Raw genomic sequence first — 23,260 nt, 5'->3', positions numbered from 1 at the left:
AGACTATATTAAGACCTACGTACAGTGCACAGATTAGAGAGACTATGTCTAAACTAGTCTAAACCTTAGGTCTAAACCAAAGATTTCGGAATAGAAATTCCGAAATCTTTGGTATAAACTATGAATTGAGAAAAATAGCAACTGATAGTATATCTTTTGTCCTCTTTTTACTAATTATATTTGTATGTATAAAAAAGGAGGCGACCATACGATTTGCTGTTTTAATTTTATTATCTTCCTTCTGTTATTTCTCAGAAAACAAGAATTTCTTATCAAAGATTTTGTAACTCCTTGTTTTTAGGTTTCAGGTACGGTGACCTTAAAGGTAATAACACAAAAACGGCATAGTTGTAAATTAAAAACCCTATATTTGGAACAAAAATCGGTATATGAAAACAAATATCACTATATAATCATATCTCATTTCTTTTAAACTTCAGGAATTGTTATATATAATTTTTTTTTCAATAAAGTAATTAAAATTAATAATAGTGAGCATTTATCATAAAAATTGAGTATACTATTTAAATATATCAACAAATCACAATAAAATTGTATTAACAATAAATAGATAACTATAATTTAAACTTTAGGCTTATTAACAAAAAATGCAGGATACAGAATGTAATATCTATTCTGTGACCTAACTTCAATTATAGGTACATAATTATCTAATACCAAATCGTCGATTGTTGAACGAATGCCCATTGACAGTGAAAGGAACGACTTGTCACAGCTTTATTAAAAAAAGAAAAATAAATGTCAAATGAACATTAACATCCGATCTGATTACACTCAAAAACATCACTTTAAAAAATTGTTTTTATTCTATGTAAACATATTTATGCAATATTAATTTTTTTTTATATATTTAAGAAAATGTTGAAAATTAATAAATACTTAAGGTATCCTGAAGGACGTTTTTATTCTTTACTGTGCACGATTTATTGTGAACTTCTACGTTATTGTCATACAGTTCTATGATAAATTGTGCAAATTAACGCTTTTATACTTTGCCACGGACGTCTACGACATCATGTAGTTTCGATGCCATTTTCTTTATTTATTTTACTAGTTTTTATTTATTTAATCTACATATACATTACTTAGTTTATTTGTTCAGGTAAAATCTTGTAATGTAAATTAGGACCAATCAACGTATCCAATTTTGCTGTAATACTCGTAATTAAACTTTAGTTCTGTTGACATTACTTACCGTATGTAATATTTGATATTGTATTATTTTCAAAATTGCCGCCGTCACAAGATGGCGGATTACCACTATAGGTTTATTAAAAATTTGTCAACCATAAGGTGTTAGAAAATGGCGATGACTATTTTTTATATTTTTATAATATACAAAAATTCTATTAAATGACTTTAAATAATTTGATAATACTTTAATATCATTTTTTTACTTTTCATTTTTGAATTCTACTAAACTTAACAACATATTAACAAAATTTATTCAAAATTAACACTTACTTCTTTTTTAAATGGACGGAAAAAATATGCATGCCGTGATCGTGCACAACCACGTTGTTAATGTACGGAACGTTAAAAAACGTGACGATGAAAACGTACAATATGGTAAAGTTCCACGGAAAAGTATAAAAACGCCAGTAATAATAGACCAAAGTAGAAGCGTTTGCAGCAAATTTAAAATTCGGATGTTGTTTATTACGTTAAAATTATTCTGTAAAAGAATATTCACCTAAGAATGTGTGGTCGAATGAGTATTTTTGGGATATACTAAATTTACTGGACCGCCGCCACAGAGAGTCGAAAGGCAGGTTAGTTAGGTCAGGGCGCTTGTAATTTGGATATAGACGTATCCCCTCTAGAACAGTATTCTATATACGGCAGCGATACAGGATATCGATTTCGGAGGTTCTCGTTCAACGACGCAAACACTGACTGTGGGTGAAGGACTAAGTGCATGAGCACCAATGGATGGAATGAAGCGAAAACTATTATTATTAATTCTTCTATGCGATGAAATAGTGAAGTAGGAGTACTAGTTTTCTCTTTTGTTTTCTTCGGAAGTAAGTCGCTAGAGAGAGTAAAGATTGACACCATTAGCCCTATATTTATAGCGGCCTATCACGGCTGGCCTGAGGACTGATCAACAAACTAGAATCTTACCTCTGCTATTTAAAAAAAGGTACCTTACTAATTAAAAAAAGGTATAGTATACAATTCTGTACTTATGGCTGTAAGTAAGGATACTTTAAAGATGCATTTGATATTATTTATACGCTGCGCGGGATGCAGTTATGAAATAAACATGGATTTCCACAATTCGGGGCTTTTATATGTTCTCGCTTCCTTACCCCTGTATATAAATATCGGATGAAGAGTAACGCAAACGCGCACCGTTCTTGCCAGCGAGGTTAAAGACTTTAACTATACATTTTAGTGCTCAGGTGCTGAGTACCGGCACTTCATCAGAACCTAAATGACTCTTCCCCGTCCCTTAAGGTGGGGATTGAGATATAATGGTCTGAGCTGAGATTGAAACCGCCTTGCGGTGCTCATAATAATTAATTCGTATGCGATGGGCAGGAAACGGTAAAAGGCCGTTCCGTAAATCCTTCTGCGAATTTGGAGTGCCGTCTGCACTCATCCTGTTTTCATCCAGTAAAGTTGTAAAGGCAATCTGAAGTCAATTTCTTTGTATTTATATTTTTGTTTATTACTACGTAATTTATAAAGTAATATATATTATTTTAATATTAAGGATAGAAAAATTACAAGTGATGTTCTGTTTTTGAAAGGGCGTTATAATTTTGTCTGTAATGGCGCTTTTCAATATGACCATAATCCGCTATGATGGAACACACTATATTAATATTAGCTAGCGAGGATTACATAGATTTATACAACAACCTAATTCTAATTGTCCCAGGCGCTGTCAAATCAAATGTCAAATCAAATGGACATGTGACAATTTAATGTCGTGAGGGTGTAGTGTTGTACCGAAAAGTATTGTTTTATATTTGAATATTCTCTAAGTTATTAAGTATGAAACTGTATGAGTAATATTACATCCTATATGAATCTGAAGACTCAGATAAGTACCCAAGTATTGGTATTCGATTTCTTTATCATGTTCAAGTACGTTTTGAGTTTATTTCTGAACTTAACTTTTGTCATATGAATATTTTAATGTATTTACTAAGAATTCAAGAAGCAAAAATGTGTGCATTTTAATATTTCTCAATAACAAGCACAGGCGTATTTAAATTGAACATTTGGGTTGCATTACAATTTTGTATTGTTCGAGGAATTTGCCTGCGACTATTGAAAGATTAATATTATATAAATATCAGAGTCATGTTGCTTAATAAAATGAATCACTAATAAGATAACAATAGTAAATATTGAAATAATTAATAAAATAACCAGTTGCTTTTTAATTGTTCATTTATTATTGAAAGTCCAAGAACAAATTGCTATAGTCATGTTATATAGTTATTACCGATCCGTCCCCGCTTTGCAGGAATAAATAGATAGAAAGCTAAATTAGTGCTTCATATTAGCTTTAATGGGCATTTTTTTTAAACATTGCATTACATTATTGTAATATATATATATTTATAGGTGAAAAAGAAAGCAATTTTTAAAAGTGCGTGAGTAGATTTGATTTTTTTGATAGTATTATTTAAAAATTATTAATTCTTAATAATATTAGTATAGATAAAGAATTAAAGATGAAACAAAAATAAAAACTTACGAAAAACACTTTACCATATAAAAATCTCTGGCTACTAAAAGCTAATAACGTATTCCAGTTACTCGACACATGACATCACTATAGCCTGATTACCTACCATTTTCTGCCTTTAGTCTTATCTGTGATTGTGACTGACGTTATATACATACCGTACCTACCAATATATTGTTCACTTCAGTGTTAAAGTAAGGTCATTCAGGTCATATCAAAACTAGGTATTTCATTTTGAGTGGAGAGTATCAATTCTCTTTAGAGTAGCTTTGGGATTACTTGTTTCATTGGTTGTAAATTATAAAAGTGATATAATAATAGCCACAAGTAATACAATTACACATTTTAAATTTAACTGCATTTCTTTTCTAAGAGAACATAAGCCGGTACTTTTTGTTTAATTGAATTTCTACACAGATAACTGTAAGTTTTTTTTTATTTATATCAGACTATTTTAATTAAGAAATATTAATAATGTTAATACAGAAATATTTGTAAGTGTATATATTTTAATTATCATTGTAAATTTGATTATTAGCCGGGAATCGAAAGTTTATTTATAATTTGTTAATAATATATGTTAGCGAAACAAAATATTTTTTTTGCAAGTTCTAGAAATCCTTACTTTTTTATGACACTACAGCTGGATTTAAAATAATTTTATCTCCTATAAAGAAATTACAAGAAACTTGACAGTCATTCTTTTCAATGTAAATTGTAAAATAATTTTTAAATTTAGGAACAATGCAATATTCATAATCAACTTAAATGTTTATCACATTTATTGTTGTGCAGTAACAATTTTATGAATAGATTTTTTTTAAATAATGGGATAAATTATAGTCACACTCTTATTTAGGTAGACAGGTGGGGTGTCATCTGAAAAAAAAAAAACTGTATCAGTTGGTATTTTTATGCACTAATGTGCAATTTAATGAAAAGTAATTTTTTGGAATGCATATATTATTTTAGAGAGTTTATTTCTTATTCACCAAAAATTTCTTAATATTAATATTTCACAGTAAATTAGCTGTGGTATTAAACAGGAATATCTAATAAGATAAAGATTTAAAATAAAATAGTGTTATTAACACAGATCTATGGTATTTTTGTGTTATTGTGGCATATATATTTTTTTCATTTAATATCATTTTCACATTTCTCATTATATCATTTAAATTTTTATTATGATGTTGTATACTGCAGCTTTACCCATGTGAATTGGCTTAATGTATCATAAGTTTTAGGTAACAATAAAACTTGTGTATAAAATTTCAAACAAATCAATTCAATAGTTTTTGTGTTAAAGAGTAATAAACATCCATTCATAGGTAACAAATTTTAGTATTTAAAACAATACTGGGATTATAAATTTATATATGAGATTTGCTGGTTACCAGATATATATAATAATGATTTATTTTAAAGTGTAGATTTTTTAACTTGGAACAATTTTTCTTTTACAATGACTACTTATTTACTAATGTAATGTGGTTAGTAAAGAATAAATAAATAAAAGTCTAATAAAAAAAATATACTTAATTTAAGTCTCTCAAGTTATCTCAAGCCTAGATACCAAGTGTGACTTAATTTTAATCATAAGCCAAACAACCAAGAACCTTCCCGATTAAACCAGGTTGTTTATATATTTTGTTGATAAATAATTATCAACAATGTAGTTTCTGTTTTCAATATCCACAGTCAATTATTAGTATCTTAATTAAGCACATATACACAAACAACAAAATTAAGCTGGTAGTCATAAGTTGAACAAGCCTCATATATTTTTTTAATATGTAATTTTATTTAACAGTAAATATAAATCAATAAAATGGGTCGCAAATTTGTTGTTGGTGGCAACTGGAAGATGAATGGTGACAAAAACCAGATTTTTGAGATCATCAGCAACTTGAAGGAAGCATCCTTGGATTCCAATGTTGAGGTATTTATTAAATTAGTCATTATTGAATTTAAATTTATTTTAAAATAGGTTATTTAATGTAAACATGCATTTGAATCTAGGTATTCCAGTCGAACCACTACTGGTTTTCAAATTCATAATATTTATTACTCCAATAGAAATATTTTACATATTACATATTACAGGTGGTGCTGGGTATACCTGCCATTTATCTAGCTTATGTAAAGAGCATAGTGCCCGATAACATTGGAATAGCAGCTCAGAACTGCTGGAAAGCAGAGAAGGGTGCATTTACAGGTAATTAATATATATATGGCTAATAATCCATGTAATATTAAAATTGTATTTAAAAAACTTATTTATCCTATTCTCAAAATGCTTTTTGATCTTACCTTACTTATCAGTCCGACGATTTTTTAGTTATTTTTAGTGAAAAATAATCATAAAAGATGAGTATTTTTGATAAAAACGAGTAACCTTCATTTAACCTCTATGTAGTCACATTTATGATATTATCTTTGCCTATTTTATAAAAAAAACGAATCTACTCACCTTTCACAGGTATTTATTTAGAGAATAATAAGGCAATGTTATTCTTAATATAAAGTTAGTTTTGATGTCATAAAAAAATTGCAAATTGTCTTTAGAAGAAAATCATTTCCATTGTAAGATGTTAACAATTTTGTTTTTATATTTTATACTTAAATAATGATAATTTTTCTAAGTTGATTAATGTTAACTTATCTTATTGTGTTCATTTGTTAGCTACTTAATGATAAAAATAATTGTTCTGGTTTGAAACAACAATCTGTAAACAATTCCGTTGATATACTCTGTTCTGATAAGACCTTGCACAATTAAATCTTAACTAGTAAGATACAAGTAACTAATAACTTCAGCTACTATATTATAAATGTCTTAAATTACCTAGGTGTTTAATTTATTTGGGTTTCATATGTTAAATCTGTAAAATAACGAGCAGTTATTTTTTTTGTGACAGCTTTTATATGGTAGAATAGAGGTACTGGAGTAGAGGTACCCATTCAAACAACTTTTCTGCAAAGTTTTGTCATCAGTTGTTTGTTAAGGAACAGAATTTTGTTATAAAAAAATAAACCTATAAATAACTTTAATAAAATTCAATGCTTTTTAGGTGAAATATCTCCAGCTATGATCAAAGATATTGGAGTGGATTGGGTGATTCTTGGTCACTCTGAGAGAAGAACAATATTTGGTGAAACTGATGAACTTATAGCTGCTAAGGTAATTAATAAAAATATACTTCAAGTTATTTATCATCATAAGTTCCTTCAAAAATTATAATAAATATAAAAATCCTTATTAACTACATATTTTGTTTTTAGGTGGACCATGCCTTGGAGTCCGGTTTGAAAGTTATTGCTTGCATCGGTGAGACTTTAGAAGAAAGAGAAAGTGGTATAACTGATCAAGTTGTCTTCAAGCAGACTAAGGCTCTGATTCCAGCCATTGGCAATAACTGGAACAATGTAGTGTTGGCATACGAGCCTGTGTGGGCTATAGGTACTGGGAAGACAGCTACTCCCAAACAGGTAATTTATAGCAGAAAGTTGTATTATAATATTTGATACTATGTGAAAGATATTTTTTTTTTATTTTTATACCATAAAGCTTCTAATGTGACATTACATTACTTTGTTGCAGGCTCAGGAGATTCATGCAACTCTCCGCAAATGGTTGTCGACCAACGTATCTGAAGATGTGGCTAATTCCATCCGTATTCAGTATGGTGGGTCGGTGACAGCATCAAATGCTCGGGAACTGGGTGCTTGCCCGGATATTGACGGTTTTCTTGTTGGGGGTGCTAGCCTAAAACCAGAGTTCGTGGATATTGTCAACGCAACCAAGTAGGAGCTTAACATGTGTTATGACATGCTTGCTCTCTTGGGCGTACAGACAATATAGCGTCTGATTTTGTCGAATTCATGTATTTTGTATTCATTTTATTTACTCTGCTTGTTTATCTCTATTGTCACAGGATGTCCTATTTCCATGCACTCATGGTAATTTTTTTCAATGTAAATGTATCTACGTCTTGGGAAATTAGAGATACATTTATTTATATGTGCCGTATGTATAAATAAATGTCTCTTTTACATATTAAAATTTCGTATTATTCAGTTTTTCATGTAAACAATGTATTGTGTATTATTATACTGTAACATTGTTGGCAGTATTAATTTTGCTGAGTTTTATTTTATCAATAGTAAACATGTAGTTGTTCTATCAATGTTTTAAATTGAGTTAAAATTATAAGTAAGTAGCAATAAGCCAGCGGTATTGATAATATATAATACTTAAAATTGCATTACTTGTAATCTTATTGATAAATTTGTGGCTATAGATAACTTTAATCTATGTTCCTAAAAGACTAGTAAATGTGTTAATGTTTAAATTTATTGAATTGGAAATTCTGTTTTATAGGAGATGCTGCTAAATTTATTTTTGACTTTTTAAATTAAATTTATCAATAAAATGACATGTATTTTACAAAAATTCTATTTTTGATTTGTACGATTAAAGCTTTGATTTAATTACTTAATATGTTACATAAAATGATTAGTAAGGTATTTAGATTTTAAGGATATCAATTGTATAATCATAAGGTTTCATATTGTTTTTTTCGCTTTTATTTCTTATCGTTTCTTATTAAAGGAAACATTATTATATACTATTTGATAAGAAATTTAAATAAAAAAACTATATAAAATGAATTTCTTTTAATTAAAATACATTTACCTGGGTAGAAGTTGTCTATATAAATTATGCTATAAAAATTACAAACATCCACGCTCATATAGTCTTTTCATATTGCCATAATGTAAAACCTAATAACTAGTAGATAATAAAGACCCATAAGAGTTGAAATTATTTAACAATATTCTTAAAATAAGGTATTAATATAAAACCTTAAACCCATGTTTGGATTAATAGTACATTATTGTTGAGGCCTGAAATAAAGTAAGTATATGACAGTTGACTAATATTGGAAATATAAGATAAAACCGAGAAATTCTCCAGTAATTTTAAAAGAACGAGGCTACAGCCGAGTTCTTTTTAACTAAATGAGGCCGTTGTTCGCTGTTTGTACAGAGACTTATATAGAATATTTCACCAATTTGCAAAGAAATAATAAAGTAATTCAAGAAAGTTAATCCTATTATAATTGAACATTTTTGACAGGTATACTTGTTCATATAATGACCTATTTTTTGAACAACATAATTACAGTTATAAAATAGTACTACGAAAACATCCGTCACATTGTATTTCTTAAAACGTAACAATTTTAGTCATTGTTAATTTCATTCTCCATTTACTTTAATAAAAAAAAAAAATTATCGTTTATTATTATAATGATTTATTTTTTCTTTTAACACAGCTTGTGACATAGTCATTTCAAGTAAATCCCGTTTTCTTATCGTAGTTACTTTGTTATGTATCTAGGTGTCTATAAATAACTTTAAAAATCTATCTTCAGGTCAAGTCAAGTGGGTTAGGTAGGTGAGAGCCAAGTGCCAAAGGTCCATATTACATATATGTATATATTGCGATATTATCTAAAGTGGGTATTAAATCCAGTGCATTGTTGTAGTTGCATCCTAAATTGTTTTTTCTACTATGGATAGTGTTTTCTTAGCCGCGTCCGCTCCATGAGATCATAGTACGATCAGATCCTTAATTAAGATAGATAGTGAGGTATGTTTTCATGTACCTACTGTTTGACTAGTGTCTTTATCTCGAGCCTCCACATTCTATAACTATACCTATATTGGCTACAATTTATATATGATTATAAAAGTACTTCATTAAAATATGGTTTATAATATAATTCTCAGATGTAATAATACCCGTCACCTTCTTGTGCGAATAGTAATAGAGTATAACCATACACGATAAAATTACTGGGAAAAAAAAATGTTATAATTATTTCAGTGACAAAGAAAATATTATGCAGCGTAATAACAATGATTGTTGTTGTTTTAAATTACAAATGAGATTAAATTACTTACGTTGAACGTATAGCTTTACAATATGATAAGGTTTGAACCACTGGATAGAATTCAATGAATGCTTATTCAGCGTGGGTAAGTCTGGTTGATATTCATACCGTTAGGTATTAATTAATCAGCTTAATAACAGCATGGCATGTATCATTGCACATATGTATAGATTATAAGTGTACAAATCTTTCAAATCCAAAGTATTACTGTAGTCTATTTATTGTATAACTAGTATTGTAGTATTTATAAATTTTTATCCTAATAATAATATATTATAAATACGCATGTCGTGGCGGCCTTTAATTGAGGCAGCATTTTATAATTGTATTTTAAGTAGATATAAATGTATGCTTTGTTGGTTGTCCTTAAATAAATAAATAAACTATTCTACTAATATAACATTTTGTATATATATATATATATATATGTTATATATGTATAGTAACCCGATTCTCGTAAAAACACGCTTCGTTTAACACTTGAGAATGAAATTACATTTATTTATATAAAAACATTAACAACTTTAACAAATATTATAGCCCGTAAGCTTGTATGCCATCTTCGTGGTATAAAAAAAAAGCTTAGTACAAAACTAAGTTAGACCTTATAATAAATAGTAATAATAAACTTCTTATTGTGCATAATAAATATGAAGACAATAGAGACCTTCAGGAACACAACAGTGAAAATCGCATTCAATTTGGAGCAGTAATTTTGGTGTGATCCCGAACAAGTAGACATAAATTTAAATAATATTGTTTTGACATTTATTGCACTTATTAAGATCCCTTATATAAATAATAATAGTAATAAATATTAGATTAAGAGATAGGTTAAAAAAATGACATTATAAATCAGAATTTACTCGATGAGCGTTCCGTAGATAAAATAGTCTCTCTAAAAGTTTTTTGTCCTTTTTTATATAAAAAATATTTGAACTATATATATAAATATATATTATCATATTCTTTACAATATATTTAAATAATATTATCATATTATTTAAATATGTTCTACACAAGTTGTTCTTTTAGAAAGTGCTCTGAAATACCAAGAGAAATAAAAGCAATTATTGTCTACAAAACCAATATGAATTTGTTACAAGGTCGCAATTACATCCAAAAATCCATTGACAAACGCAGGGATTTTTTTAAACATAGTACTAGGATTTATAATTTCTAAATTTTAACATCTCCCTCTATTTACTAAGTAAAGCATATAGATATTATATAAAATAACCTTCTAATTATACTTTTTATTTGAAATAGATAATAATTATAATTGTTATTTAACTTAGGAATTCCGTATCTAGGCCATAACTGTGGCTACATATCTTGACAGCAAAAATAAGTTGTAGATGTAGCCCTTTCATATGATTGGACTAGTGTTTTGAAATTATTAATAACTCCTTTTGTAGTCCTTAGCAAAGGAAATAAAATTCTTTCAATTACTTTTCTATTTGTAACAACACTAATTGTAGTAAAATTATTCCAAATTTTAAATCCATAGCATTAGTAGTTGCTGAACTATGTACAGACGGACAAATACACATTATAAATATTTCTTTGTACCTTCTTGTAAGGAATCCTAAAAATCATTAAACTCTTGGTGTTTTTACTATGGGAATCGAGTTATAGATGTTAAGGATGTGCGTTGAATGGATTGCATGTTTCTTAAATGGCTGAAGGTTAGCAATATAGCCTGGTAGGCTGACCTCTCTGTGGCCACCCTAGAAACCATTGTACTGTATTCGAGGTATATTCATCACGATTACCTAACTGACCTGCTTTTTCATTTTCACCTATTATCCCTTACTGGTGCCCTGCTAGCGTAAACCGTTAGCGCAGGCAGGGTCACCATTCCATTATCATTCATAAAAAAATGCCTAAAGGAATTCGAATTATATAATACATTGGTGTTAAATCATACCTAATCCTATTAATAATATCCTTTTAAGTTAGCTTTAATAATATTTTAATAATTATTTCTATATAATGCATAGAATTTAATTAAAATATAAACAATAAACTGATCCGACGAAAGTAATAGACTGTAGGTATTTAGTAGTAAAGAGTGAAAAAATCACGTTTTAGTAGTTATTTGCAATAACAAAAATAACAATTTTACCGTGATTTAGGATTTCAGCTCCTATAAAATTAAAGCGGATTCAGTATCAAGTTAATTACGAAAATTATTTATAATTTGGTCTAATAAATTGTATAGAGTTGTTTTAAAGAAATTACATACTTATAATGCCCTGACAAGAAGTTACCGTTAATAAGCCTTTACTAGTATTTATTGTTTATATATCTATGCCTCCCATGGTTCTTACCCATATTAAATCGATCTTAAGTACAATATTAGTATGCATTTAAGAACTTTATAGATAAATAAACGAAATTTAAATTAAGCTCTGCGGTTTATGAATAAGTCGAGAGTTAAAAATGAGATTTACTTGTTAATAATTAAATAAAACTGAGTGGTGCTTGGAATCGTAACCTTTTATAAGGTACTAAGGTACTACCTGTTTCAGTAGGACCTAATGAAAATTTTATCATACATTTAATTGGATTGACTAAAAGACTGATGTCTAATATATGTATGTGCATCATGTGAAAAATAGATTAAATAATTAGTTTAATGTTTTCATTTGTTACAATTTAGTTTAAAGTTTTTATGATAATTTCAACAAACTTGGTTACCTTTTCATCGAATTGTTTTGAAACAGATAAAATCTGTATATCTGTTTGACCTATATTTTATTTCACTTGAGAAGCTGAAATCAAATGGTATGCAGGTATTATTGCGGGATATAAGGTGATTTTTTTTATTAGGTATAAATAATCACCGCTGAGTAAAGGCCCTTTATCTATATTTTATATATATACCTAGTTAGATAGGCAGAATGCGGAATGATTCCACGAACCGCTGTTGTGTAACTCAAGTTTCGTTTAATAATTAAAACTAATCGTATGTCTTACTCGTAAAAAGACACTCAATGTTATTATTGATTTTAAACTTGATTTATCAATATAACACGGTCCTGACAGTAGCAATTTGGTAAATTTTGTGATTTCCTTGCTATCTTTATATTGTACATAAATAAGACTTTAAAATTTAGTACTTATGTAAAGCGTATTTAAATGAGAAATAATTATTTGCTAATGCAAATAATATATTATATTATATAATAATTTTGCAATAATCATCTTCTGTGCATTGTATCATATGATCCCACAACATATAATATGTGAAAAAATGTCAAGTCTCGTAACGTTGTTCTTTTACTACAAAAAGTTGTGAAATCTCATGTAATGAAAACCAAATCAATTATTTTAGTTAGTCTATCTAACAATTTTGTTAATAATTGGTTTAAATCAATATTTATCAACTTATCAATAAATCAATTACCTATCAACATTTATAGTGACCGTATTAATATTAGACATTTTTATTTCGATAATTATTGACTATGTTGAACTGCTGAAGTATATGTACATTACTAGAAATATACCCTAATAGGTTGACTTCCATGCGGTTCCCCCTGGAAACCATCGTGGTTATTTTTTGATGGCGATGATTGATCATGACGAGCTAACTTACTTCATCTTCACTTGTCATTCCTCCGTGTTGTTCTGCCAGCGTATACCGATACCGCAGGCGGGTTTGCTATACCATTATCATCCATAAAAAAGAAAAAAAAAACATACCGAGAGATCAACCAACGAATCCAACTCATTTGGACAGCGTTCGGAAAATTACGTCACATTTTATTATCGAAAATACTTCAGTTTGAAGACGAAGGTCTTTAAGCAGTGCGTGTTGCCAGCGACACCCTACGGAACCGAAACATGGTCCTACACAGTTCCCGTATGCAAAAGCTTCAAGTTACTCAGCGAGCTGTGGAGAGGACTATGATCGGAGTTTCTTAGCGTGACAGAATCCGAAATGACGATACATATTCGCAAAAGAACTAATGTGACCGATACCGCTAGTAAGATAAGCACATTGAAGTGGCAATGGACTGGTTGTATATCTTGAAGAACTGATAACAAATGGGGAAAGAATATTTTAGAGTAGCGACCTATTCAAGAACCTTTCTTGGTGGCAATATAATTATTATAGAAGATTGATAATACTGATATGGTCACTATAAATATTGATTGGTAATTGATTAGATAATAATTTATAACACAGTTGTTGAATAAGTGCTTATATTTAACATGATTTTTAAGAATGATTATTTTTAATTTTTTCTTTCTTTATAGGCAAACACTAGCTAAAATTCACAATTTACAGTGTGTGAGATTGCTAGAAGTACCTTAGAATTTTGACGATCGGTGAGTGTCAGTGACAAAATTAATGAATTGTCACTAGCGATAATTCATAAAGTAAAATGTATAATTATTATTTATTATTAATAGGCAATATAGCCAGGTATAGTACTATATATTCTCTTAATCATTAAAAATTTTAACTTCCTACTTTATCCACAATAAAGTTACATGGAGTCAAAAGTGCCGAAAGTCGCTTCGAAAAAGAATAGTACAACTTTGCTCGATATGGTGTCAGTGCCGTGCCCCTTGATTTGACCACCTTCATAACGCAGTGGTGGGCATAATGCTTTGCGTATAAGAGGTCGAAGGTTCGATTTTCGGTTAACCTATTTTAGAAAACTAAATTTTCTAAATTGATTTGGGTTGGGTGTTTTAGGTTGTGGCCCTAGAGAATCTTTGCCGGGTTCCTCATGGTATAAGGTATCGTAGCTCGAGGACCAGGCAATTGGTGTGATTATATATAACTTGTATATATATAGACAATAAACAAGGACAATTTGTAATTAATCTTTGAAATTATATCGATATATTTTACAGGATATCGCGAATTAACCGAATAGGAAGGATTGCACGATTATAAAATCCATTGATTGTAGATATACTCGTATCTCTACTAATAAAAATGAATGTAAAAGTGAATTTGTTAGTTTGTTACCTCATAGGTGTTTAACGGCTTAACCAATTATTATGAAATTTGGTATACACGTTCTATACGAAATGGAGAAATATATATACTACTTTTTATTCTGGTCAGTAAACATATCCTGGTCACGCGCATGCAAACAAAGTTCCGAGTAAACGCCAGTTCTCTATAATTATATCTCCTTCGGTTAAAAATTATTTATTCTTTCTGCATAATATTTAACATCATTATTTAATATTTTAAATACAATGCTGATATGATATATATATATATATATATATATATATATATATATATATATATATATATATATATATATATATATATATATATATATATATATATATAGTTAGTTGTAACTGAAGATAATATACATTAGATCCATTGAAGAGGGAATTGAAGTCGTTTATAATGTAACTACCTACCTACTTTATATCTATACCTTATGTATAATGGAGTATAGATGATCCTTCATGTTGTGGTCAAATATACTTGTTTAAATTTGGTCATCTTCAAACACAGTTTTGCCTAGAATAGGTAAATATTTCACAACTGGACCTCCATAAGAGAACATAACCTTGACAGGCTCGAACCACGACGCCAAATACGAAAAAATTAGCATCCAGAAGAAGAATTTAACGATGCAGTCCAATGTGAAGAGGCTGAAAAAAATAATATTAAGTACAATATATAGGCAATATAATAGTAACTGGAAAATGAATAAATGGACTAAATAATATTATATATGAATGCTTTAAGACAGTTTAATGATCTCACAGTCTTGTATAATAACCACAAACCCATAGATCTAGGTTTGTGGTTAAAAGTTAAAGTTACTCATCAAACTTTCTAATTTGTTTCTAATAGCAGTAAAATGTAACAATAACTAGTTCGCAGCCGCAACCACTTTTACTGATTTTTCTATAATCTTATTTTTTACTTATATACATATATAAAGTATAATCCTTAGTTAACTACAATGGCAACGTAAAAGCATGAGAATGGCAGCATTATAATTAGGTATTACTTTTTTTGATTATAGGCTATTTTCTATATGGTGGGCCACCAATTTTTTATGTATGTGAAAGGATTGCAAATGGTAAGTAGCCTCATTTTATTTAAAGACAACATCGGTAGCTGGCAATGTATTAGCAACATAGGAGGATTCACTGATGCGTTGACGGAATTCTAAAATCCATAAAAAATACTGCTTGAAAAATGTGACAAATTCCAGTGACACATATATACCTTTAGAATTATTTAGATTGAATAACCAAACAATACTCACAAGTTGTGGTAAGCTCTGTTTCTGCCTATTTTATTCGGGTCTTCCTTAAGACAGTATATACGTCCTCCCTCTATACATGCTCTTAAGTATTCTTCCCGGTTAGAAGTTCTATGATCCATATTGTATATAATTTTTTCTTCGTCGTTTAATATTGTTTGTAGGCTATCATAATTAGGACAGGGGAATGTCCATGGACGCATAGTGAAATATTGCAGAACGTCTAGTCCTTGGCTTATTCTGTCTTGGATTCTCACCATACTGCAATTAATATATTTGTATATTAACATATTTGTAGAATCGACATTTATTGTTCATATTGATGATAAGTAAGTATCATGTGTATTTTTTTGTAATTATTAGTTCAGCTCATAATTTCAAAACATGAAAATTTACTTTAAACTCATATTCCTATTGTTATCTTACAATTAAATACAATAGGAAAATTTAAGAAAAAAAAAATATCTTGAAAGCTCTTAATTAGAAGTTAATTATAATATACTAACTATTACTTAATATTTATGTTTGTTCCGTATTTTATAATTATAATTCATATTACGCAAATATGAATACGGATTTTCAAGTTTTCTTTCTGAAGGTCTAATATAAAATTCTATGTATGTTTTATTTAGACACGCATTCTAGAGTAACTAACTGTATGCATGCGTACGCTATAGTAGTGTGGATTTCGTAACATTTATTATATGAAATGGTAATACCAATATAAATACGAAGCTATTTATCTGTTTGTATGTTTTCTGCTATCATTATCCGTAGAATATAGCGCAACATTAATAAAGTGCAAAATTAATTATTATATTAAATACTCACAATCGCTTTTGTCCCAAAATGAGCATAAGTAAATCAATAAAATAAGCTGGCAGAAGATGAAATAGGAGCCGGTAGATTTCGTGTAATATCCTATTAGTGGTTATGTCTCCATTGGGGTACCACAATGGCCATTCTAGAGGATACTTGCGTCCGTAAACTTTGCCAATTTGCAATACTCTACCCCATGTCATAGGGTTTTGATGACCATTATTCAAATTGTATACCGGAACAGTTGGAGATCTATGAAAAAAGTAAATAACATATTTAATGAGCGTGTTGTAGTGATCAAGATTTTAAACTCACAAGAAAACCGTTTAGTATGCCAGAGATCGGGAAGATGGCAAGAAATAGCTAGTAAGTTAGATCAGAAACATCACAACGCTCAACAGTCAAGTAATGACTAGAGAGAGAGAGAGAGAGAGAGAGAGGGAGAGATTTAATATATGTAGCTTTTGTAACTAACTTTTCTTTCTTTGTGGCTTCAACCATTCCCATAACAATCAATGCGTTGATGGCTGTATCTACAGGTATAACTTGTGCATTTAAGCTGCCGTCACATAGCATGGTGCGGATGACGCCTTTGCCAGCTCCCAACATTAATCCCACTGGTCCGTTGAGACTGTCCACCCAGCCACTCATTGGCTCCAGTACCGTCGGGCATACTGAAATACATAATTATAATAGTTTTAAGAACCGTTTTTATCTTACGACTACCAAAAGTAGGGGGGCTAGCAATATACCCAACCAGGATGACCTCTACGCGATTCCCCCTGGAAACTATCATGGTTAATTCCTGATGAATTTATTATGGTAGGCTGACTGGGCTATTTTCATTTACACCTATCATTTCTTATTGGGTCGCGCCTAACGGTATATTAGCTAAGGTAAGATTGCCATTTCATTTTCACTTATAAAAAAATACTACCAAAAGTAGAAAGTTCTCGATTCTTTTGAATAACTTTTACGTCACCATATGTTTTTTATTTCTCTCAATTACTTTGTACCGATTCTGATTATTATTTTTAGAATCGATAGGATTTTCTTATGTTTTTGTCTCATATTAATTTTGTGGCGATTGAAGCTATTTTTTCATGCAAAGTCAAAAACTGTATGTTTTAGAGGAACGTCTTCTTATAGATAAACTATTTATTGTTCTAAATCTGATTATTTTCAAATTAACGTGTCTACGTTCGTCGGTGCGTGGGTGTGTGTGCGTTAATGATTAAAGTTGCTTTTCGTTAGAGCAAAATGTACTTGTTATGATTGTGTTTTACATTAGCGGTCTATTTGTTACTCAACAAACCTTTTGTAGTTTTGTATTTCGATGGAACATATGAATTTTTGTGCGATAATATAATATAAGATTTGCAACAAACCGCAATCGTTAAGAGTTTTATAAATGGCCACAATGGCAATAAATAGTGGTACATACAAAACTGATGACAATTTAATATGATGTCCAAAGCCTTTTTTTACCTATAGAGCAATAGATTACGGACAGAAATATGAAACATCACGATAAGTGAAATACTAGGCGCTTATGTAGAAAATAGACATTTATTATGGATATTCTAGGCAATATGGCTATTTTCTACATAACTAGCTGAGAGAGGGAGACTTTGTACAAAAGTCGTTTGCTTAGGCACCTCTGCCCCATTCGTGTTTCTACTGTGAAGCAGTCGTATTTGCATAACTGTGTTTCGGTTTGAAGGGCGGAACATAGCAGTGAATTTATAGGGTACAGAGGAATAACACCTGAGTCCTCAGGAATGGCAATGCATGGGGGCACATATAAGCATATTAACATATTTGTATTATTTTTTAAGTAGTGCAATAAAGATTAATAAATAATTATTTAAATAAATAATTATTAGTATTAGGTACCTCCAGTATAAAATAGTGTGATAATTAATACATCTATTGGTTATGTAATACAATTATGTGACTGTGTTTTGGTTTGAAGTTTGTTTAATGGGTGTTTATGGACAATATGGAATGAACCCCGCCTGCACTATTGATATTTACCGGTGGAGTGCCAGTGGCTTTTTGTAAGTGAGGATGAAAACATAGTGTACAGCCTAACGTGATGAATTTAACAAGAATTAAGCACGATGATTTCAAGGAGGAATCGCCTTGATAGGGTAGGTCGACCTGGTAGAGTAATTGCTAGCAATAGACCTCCCATTAGACGGAGTGATGATCTGAAATGCATTGTAGGTAGTCAGTGGATGCAGGTGGCTTAGGAACATTTTTTATGGCAGTCTATGGGGGAGGCTTTTGTCCAGCAGTGGACGGATAATGGCTGAAATGATGATGATGATGTTGAGATCATTACTAATAATTCCTTTCTCTCCGGCATGTGGAATATAGCAGTGAAATTATAGGGTATAGAGGCATTATACCCTAGTCACCAGGAATAGCGACGTATGTAGGTTAACATGGGTATCACCATTGGGCATTGCTTTTTCTGTTGTGAGGGAGCAATGTATGTGTTGTTGTATTACATTGTAAAAATTAAGAAATCTTTAGTGTTTTATTGATCACTAGGTATCCTTAGTTTTTATAAAAATTTAAAATCTTGTTAAGTTTACTTATTGTCAATTTACAAAAGTGGTATACTTAATTAGTACATAAGTGTTATACTTAACTAGCAAGCACATGTTCGATTATACTACTTACCAATACTAGGACGGGCAATAGCAACAGGTAGTTCATCATAAGCCTTCTCAATGACATTTTCAGCTAAACGCTTAGAGTACGTGTAGCAGTTGGGATGAGCTCCTAGCAGTGAAGGAGTTAGCGCTTTAAGTTGCTTATCGTCCATCCATTCTATTATACGCATTATATCTTCGGGGTTGGCTGGTGGAGCATGAATCTGGAATTCATAAATTTAGTTTGTTGAATTATATTAAATAAATAAATAAATATTGCTTCCAATCACACTGTTTATAATTACTTTTCTCCATCCAAAGATTACCTGACAGAGGTCGCTCTTAGTGGTAAGGCCATCTATTGTTTTCTCAGTGTAATATTTTATTGTAATTGTTTGTATTTATAATAAGTTTACCATTGTAATCTTATGGAAAAAACAAAAAAGAGTATCTATCTATTGCGGTCGCTTGTTCGAAGTTTTAGAATCTTTAAATTGGACACAAGGGAGATCTTATAGTGCAAGTTAATTATTTTATCTGTGCTTTCATAAACTTATATTGGTTATAAAATAAACAAAAAATGTATGTAAATATAAATAGGATAATTTACAAATAATGACTCGTATGTTAAAATTATTATATTTCGTATTTGCATACAACGACTTGCATATTATAATATACAACTATAATTTTGAATACACGTGTTGCATAGTAAATTACGTATATTCAAAATGTGCATAGTTTTATAAGAATGGATTTATTATTTAATACTGATTTCAATGGTTAATGGTATTTATTTATCTACAATTTACTCGTATTTACAATAAATAAGTACAAAGTTTAAATATGCACTATTGATCTTACCCTTTCTCCTAGAGATTCGTAATCTGGGTAGCAGAAAGCTGTTGAAAGATGAACAAAAATAGCTAGATTTTTCAACCGTCTCGCGACATTCAAAGCTCTAACGGTACCAGAAGTATTCATGTTGACATTGTCCTTCAGGGGTGCTTCCAGTTTCAAGGTTGCTGCAAAGTGGAAAAATACTGATATCTCCTTAGATAATTCCTCAATGTCCTTTTCAGATAAACTGAAATTTTCAAATAAAACGTCGCCTTGTAAAGCTTTTATTTTCTTCAATGCGGCGGGACGTTCTTGTCTTAAACGGTCGAACAACTGCAAAAATAATAATAATAATTCGGCGAGTACTCCAAAGAACATTTAGATAAAAAAAGGCGAAACAATGGTGAAATTAAACAATAGAAGTTTATATTGGATCTATATTATATATAACTATGTAATGAAATACCAATTCTTCCTCTCCAAGACGAAAAACATTGAGGGTACAATTGGTGCATTCACGGTTAAGTTTGGTAACTCCTAGGAGTAACTCTTACTTATGTCGTATTATCAAAAAGAAATGGACGATTTCCATTTCTATATATGCTCTTTGATTTCCAAACTAGAAGCGATCCAGAGACGCGCGAATAAACAACTAATATCAATCAATTAATCAATACTGATAACAAAATCATAACTGGTCGCTGCCTGTACATGAAAGATATATCAGAAAAACTATTTTTATAGGCTTTATGAACGTGTTAGATATTTATTTTAAATTATATTATTTTTTTAAACATCTAGTGTCAAAATGTGTACCTATATTTATTAATAAAATCAAAGTAACTACTTTAAAAATAATAAAATGTTAAAATTGTTATTACATCAAATTTTGCAATAAGTTATTCTTGTAGGATTTATAAAACATTGATTTATATTTTAATTGATTTTTTAATTATTTTTTAATATGATACTTGAACAAAAAGTAATAAGATTGTAAGAACACGTGGTCTCGCTGGCTTGTTTACTCGAATTCGACCCTGTACATATAAAAGATTGTTATTTGGGTGGGGAGGCACTTCTTGTCCAACCGTTGAATAGAGCGGATCAAGAGTATCAAGAGTGAACAAATATAGGAAACTATGTGGTTATTATATAAAATAAGCTGACCCAGCAAACGTTTTGCCATATACATTATTTGGAGAATATTTTTTTTTGTCCATTAAAAAAAATATTGGGGAGTGTCATCCTTATCATTGAGGGGTATGAAAAATAGATGTTGGCCGATTCTCAGACCTACCCAATATGCACACAAAATTTTATAAAAATCGGTAAAACCGTTTCGGAGGAGTTTGGTAACAAACACCGTGACACGAGAATTTTATATATAAGATATATCACAATTATTGTTGATGAAAGTCCTAAAGAAGCTATAGTTAAATAAGTGTCAATGGATTAACAGAAGTTGGATATTTATGTTATATTATTTGTTATACCTTATATACAAAGTAAAATAAGTATGTTTATGCACGCTAATCTCAGTAGTGGCTTAACAGATTAGAATGTGATTTTCACTAATACGTTGCGGTTGGCTCCGCTTAACATTTATTTGTTTTACTTCAATCAGTTCATAAATAAAAAAGTTACATCAGAAAAAATAAACACAGTCGCGCTTGCTGTGGTCCCACGCAGTGCAGCGGGCAACGCAGCCAAGATCACAAGGGAAGTGTGGGAGACATGGACAGACGTGTGATGTGGCAGACGTGCACATGACATGTCTGTGACACATCACTTATACCCTGCGTAAAGATATATTTATTCCATGTTTATTCCATAATGTTTAAAAAATAATATATATGTGTATATAACTAGTCTGGCCATAAATATTGTTCTTTATTATTTGTTCTTTTTTTAACTTTTTAATTATTTTGAATTTGGAACACGTTTATTATTTTAAAAACTTCTTTCAATTGCGCGCCATTGTACTTATATGTACATTATCAAATTACAATATAGAATGGGGTATTAAAGAAAATAGGATTGCAGTGATCGCCTTGCACAAAGTGGGTATGGAGCCGTCGATCATATTCCAGGCACTTCAAAAGCTTGGTTTCATCTGTATGTTCGTATATCGTACTATCAACAAATATAACAACACTTTCTCTGTCGAAGACCAGAAAAGATCGGGACGGCCGCCTGCTGTTAGAACTACAAAGGCTATTAATGCTGTTAAAGCCAGAATTCGTCGAAACCCCATTAGTAAACAAAAAATCCTATCGCGAGAAATGAAGATTTCCGCTAGGACTCTGTCGCGTAATATAAAACAAGACTTAAACCTCGGTGCTTATCATCGATAAAGAGGACATGCCCTAAATCAATCTTTACAATTAGAGAATGGATCGATTAAAATGCCTTCTGTCGCGATACGCAGGTGAAAGCCACAGAAATATCCTCTTTACCGATAAAAAATTTTTCACGATTGAAGTATATTACAAAAAGAAAAATGATAAAGTGTATGCTCATAGTCCTAAAGAAGCTGCTCAAGAGGACGGAAAGGTACAACATGGTCATAATCCTGCGTCAGTGATGGTTTGGTGGGACGTGTAGTCACAAAACTACATTTTTGTAAAAAAGGAGTGACAACTTCAGCCAAAGTGTATCAAGATACAGTCTTGGATCGTGTTATGAAACTTCTCGGCAATACACTTTTTAAAAATATACCGTGGACTTTCCAGCAGAAGTATGCACCTGGTCACAAGGCACGAAATACCCAAGCCTGGATTGAAACCAACGGAAAAACAGACAACTATTTTAAAAATCATTGTTTTGTTATTATGTGTATTGATTGATTGATGATTGATTGATTGACATATTAATTAATACTTGCACAATTTGTAAGTTCATGTGTACATACGTGTATGCATATTTACTACGAAGTGTATAGACATCAAATGCTATAGAAAAGATAATATCACCAGTAGTTAT

At 30.2% G+C, this 23,260-nt stretch overlaps 2 protein-coding genes and 1 long non-coding RNA gene across 4 annotated transcripts in view; 1 reads left to right on the top strand and 2 right to left on the bottom strand.

Moving 5' to 3' along the window:
* The first annotated feature begins 3,856 nt into the window (after positions 1-3,856).
* LOC113521080 (triosephosphate isomerase) lies at positions 3,857-8,397 on the top strand. Its single transcript, XM_026906519.2, has 6 exons — positions 3,857-4,150; positions 5,541-5,669; positions 5,834-5,945; positions 6,802-6,911; positions 7,013-7,219; positions 7,332-8,397. Exons 2-6 carry the CDS (start codon positions 5,559-5,561, stop codon positions 7,536-7,538), a joined length of 747 nt encoding a protein of 248 aa, XP_026762320.2. The 5' UTR covers positions 3,857-4,150; positions 5,541-5,558; the 3' UTR covers positions 7,539-8,397.
* Positions 8,393-14,922, bottom strand: LOC128201036 (uncharacterized). Its single transcript, XR_008253034.1, has 2 exons — positions 12,580-14,922; positions 8,393-12,467 (listed from the first exon to the last, which is right to left on the bottom strand). It is a non-coding gene; the product is annotated as an uncharacterized LOC128201036 (long non-coding RNA).
* Positions 14,923-15,012: 90 nt separating this feature from the next.
* Positions 15,013-23,260, bottom strand: part of LOC113517497 (putative fatty acyl-CoA reductase CG5065) — a 28,443-nt gene continuing 20,195 nt past the window's right edge. For both annotated transcript variants that reach the window (XM_052896543.1, XM_052896542.1), the window contains exons 3-8: positions 20,303-20,611; positions 19,467-19,662; positions 17,251-17,449; positions 16,788-17,027; positions 15,960-16,217; positions 15,013-15,333 (exon numbers count right to left, since the gene is read on the bottom strand). In XM_052896543.1, the coding sequence (XP_052752503.1) occupies positions 15,168-15,333; positions 15,960-16,217; positions 16,788-17,027; positions 17,251-17,449; positions 19,467-19,662; positions 20,303-20,611 (1,368 nt within the window). In that variant the 3' untranslated portion in view covers positions 15,013-15,167. The remainder of the gene's footprint in view (positions 15,334-15,959; positions 16,218-16,787; positions 17,028-17,250; positions 17,450-19,466; positions 19,663-20,302; positions 20,612-23,260) is intronic.

This window comes from Galleria mellonella, unplaced genomic scaffold (assembly GCF_026898425.1).
Source record: "Galleria mellonella isolate WM207_F2 unplaced genomic scaffold, CSIRO_AGI_GalMel_v1 utg33, whole genome shotgun sequence".
NCBI lineage: Eukaryota > Metazoa > Arthropoda > Insecta > Lepidoptera > Pyralidae > Galleria > Galleria mellonella.
This window is presented reverse-complemented; position numbering and strand designations above follow the sequence as displayed.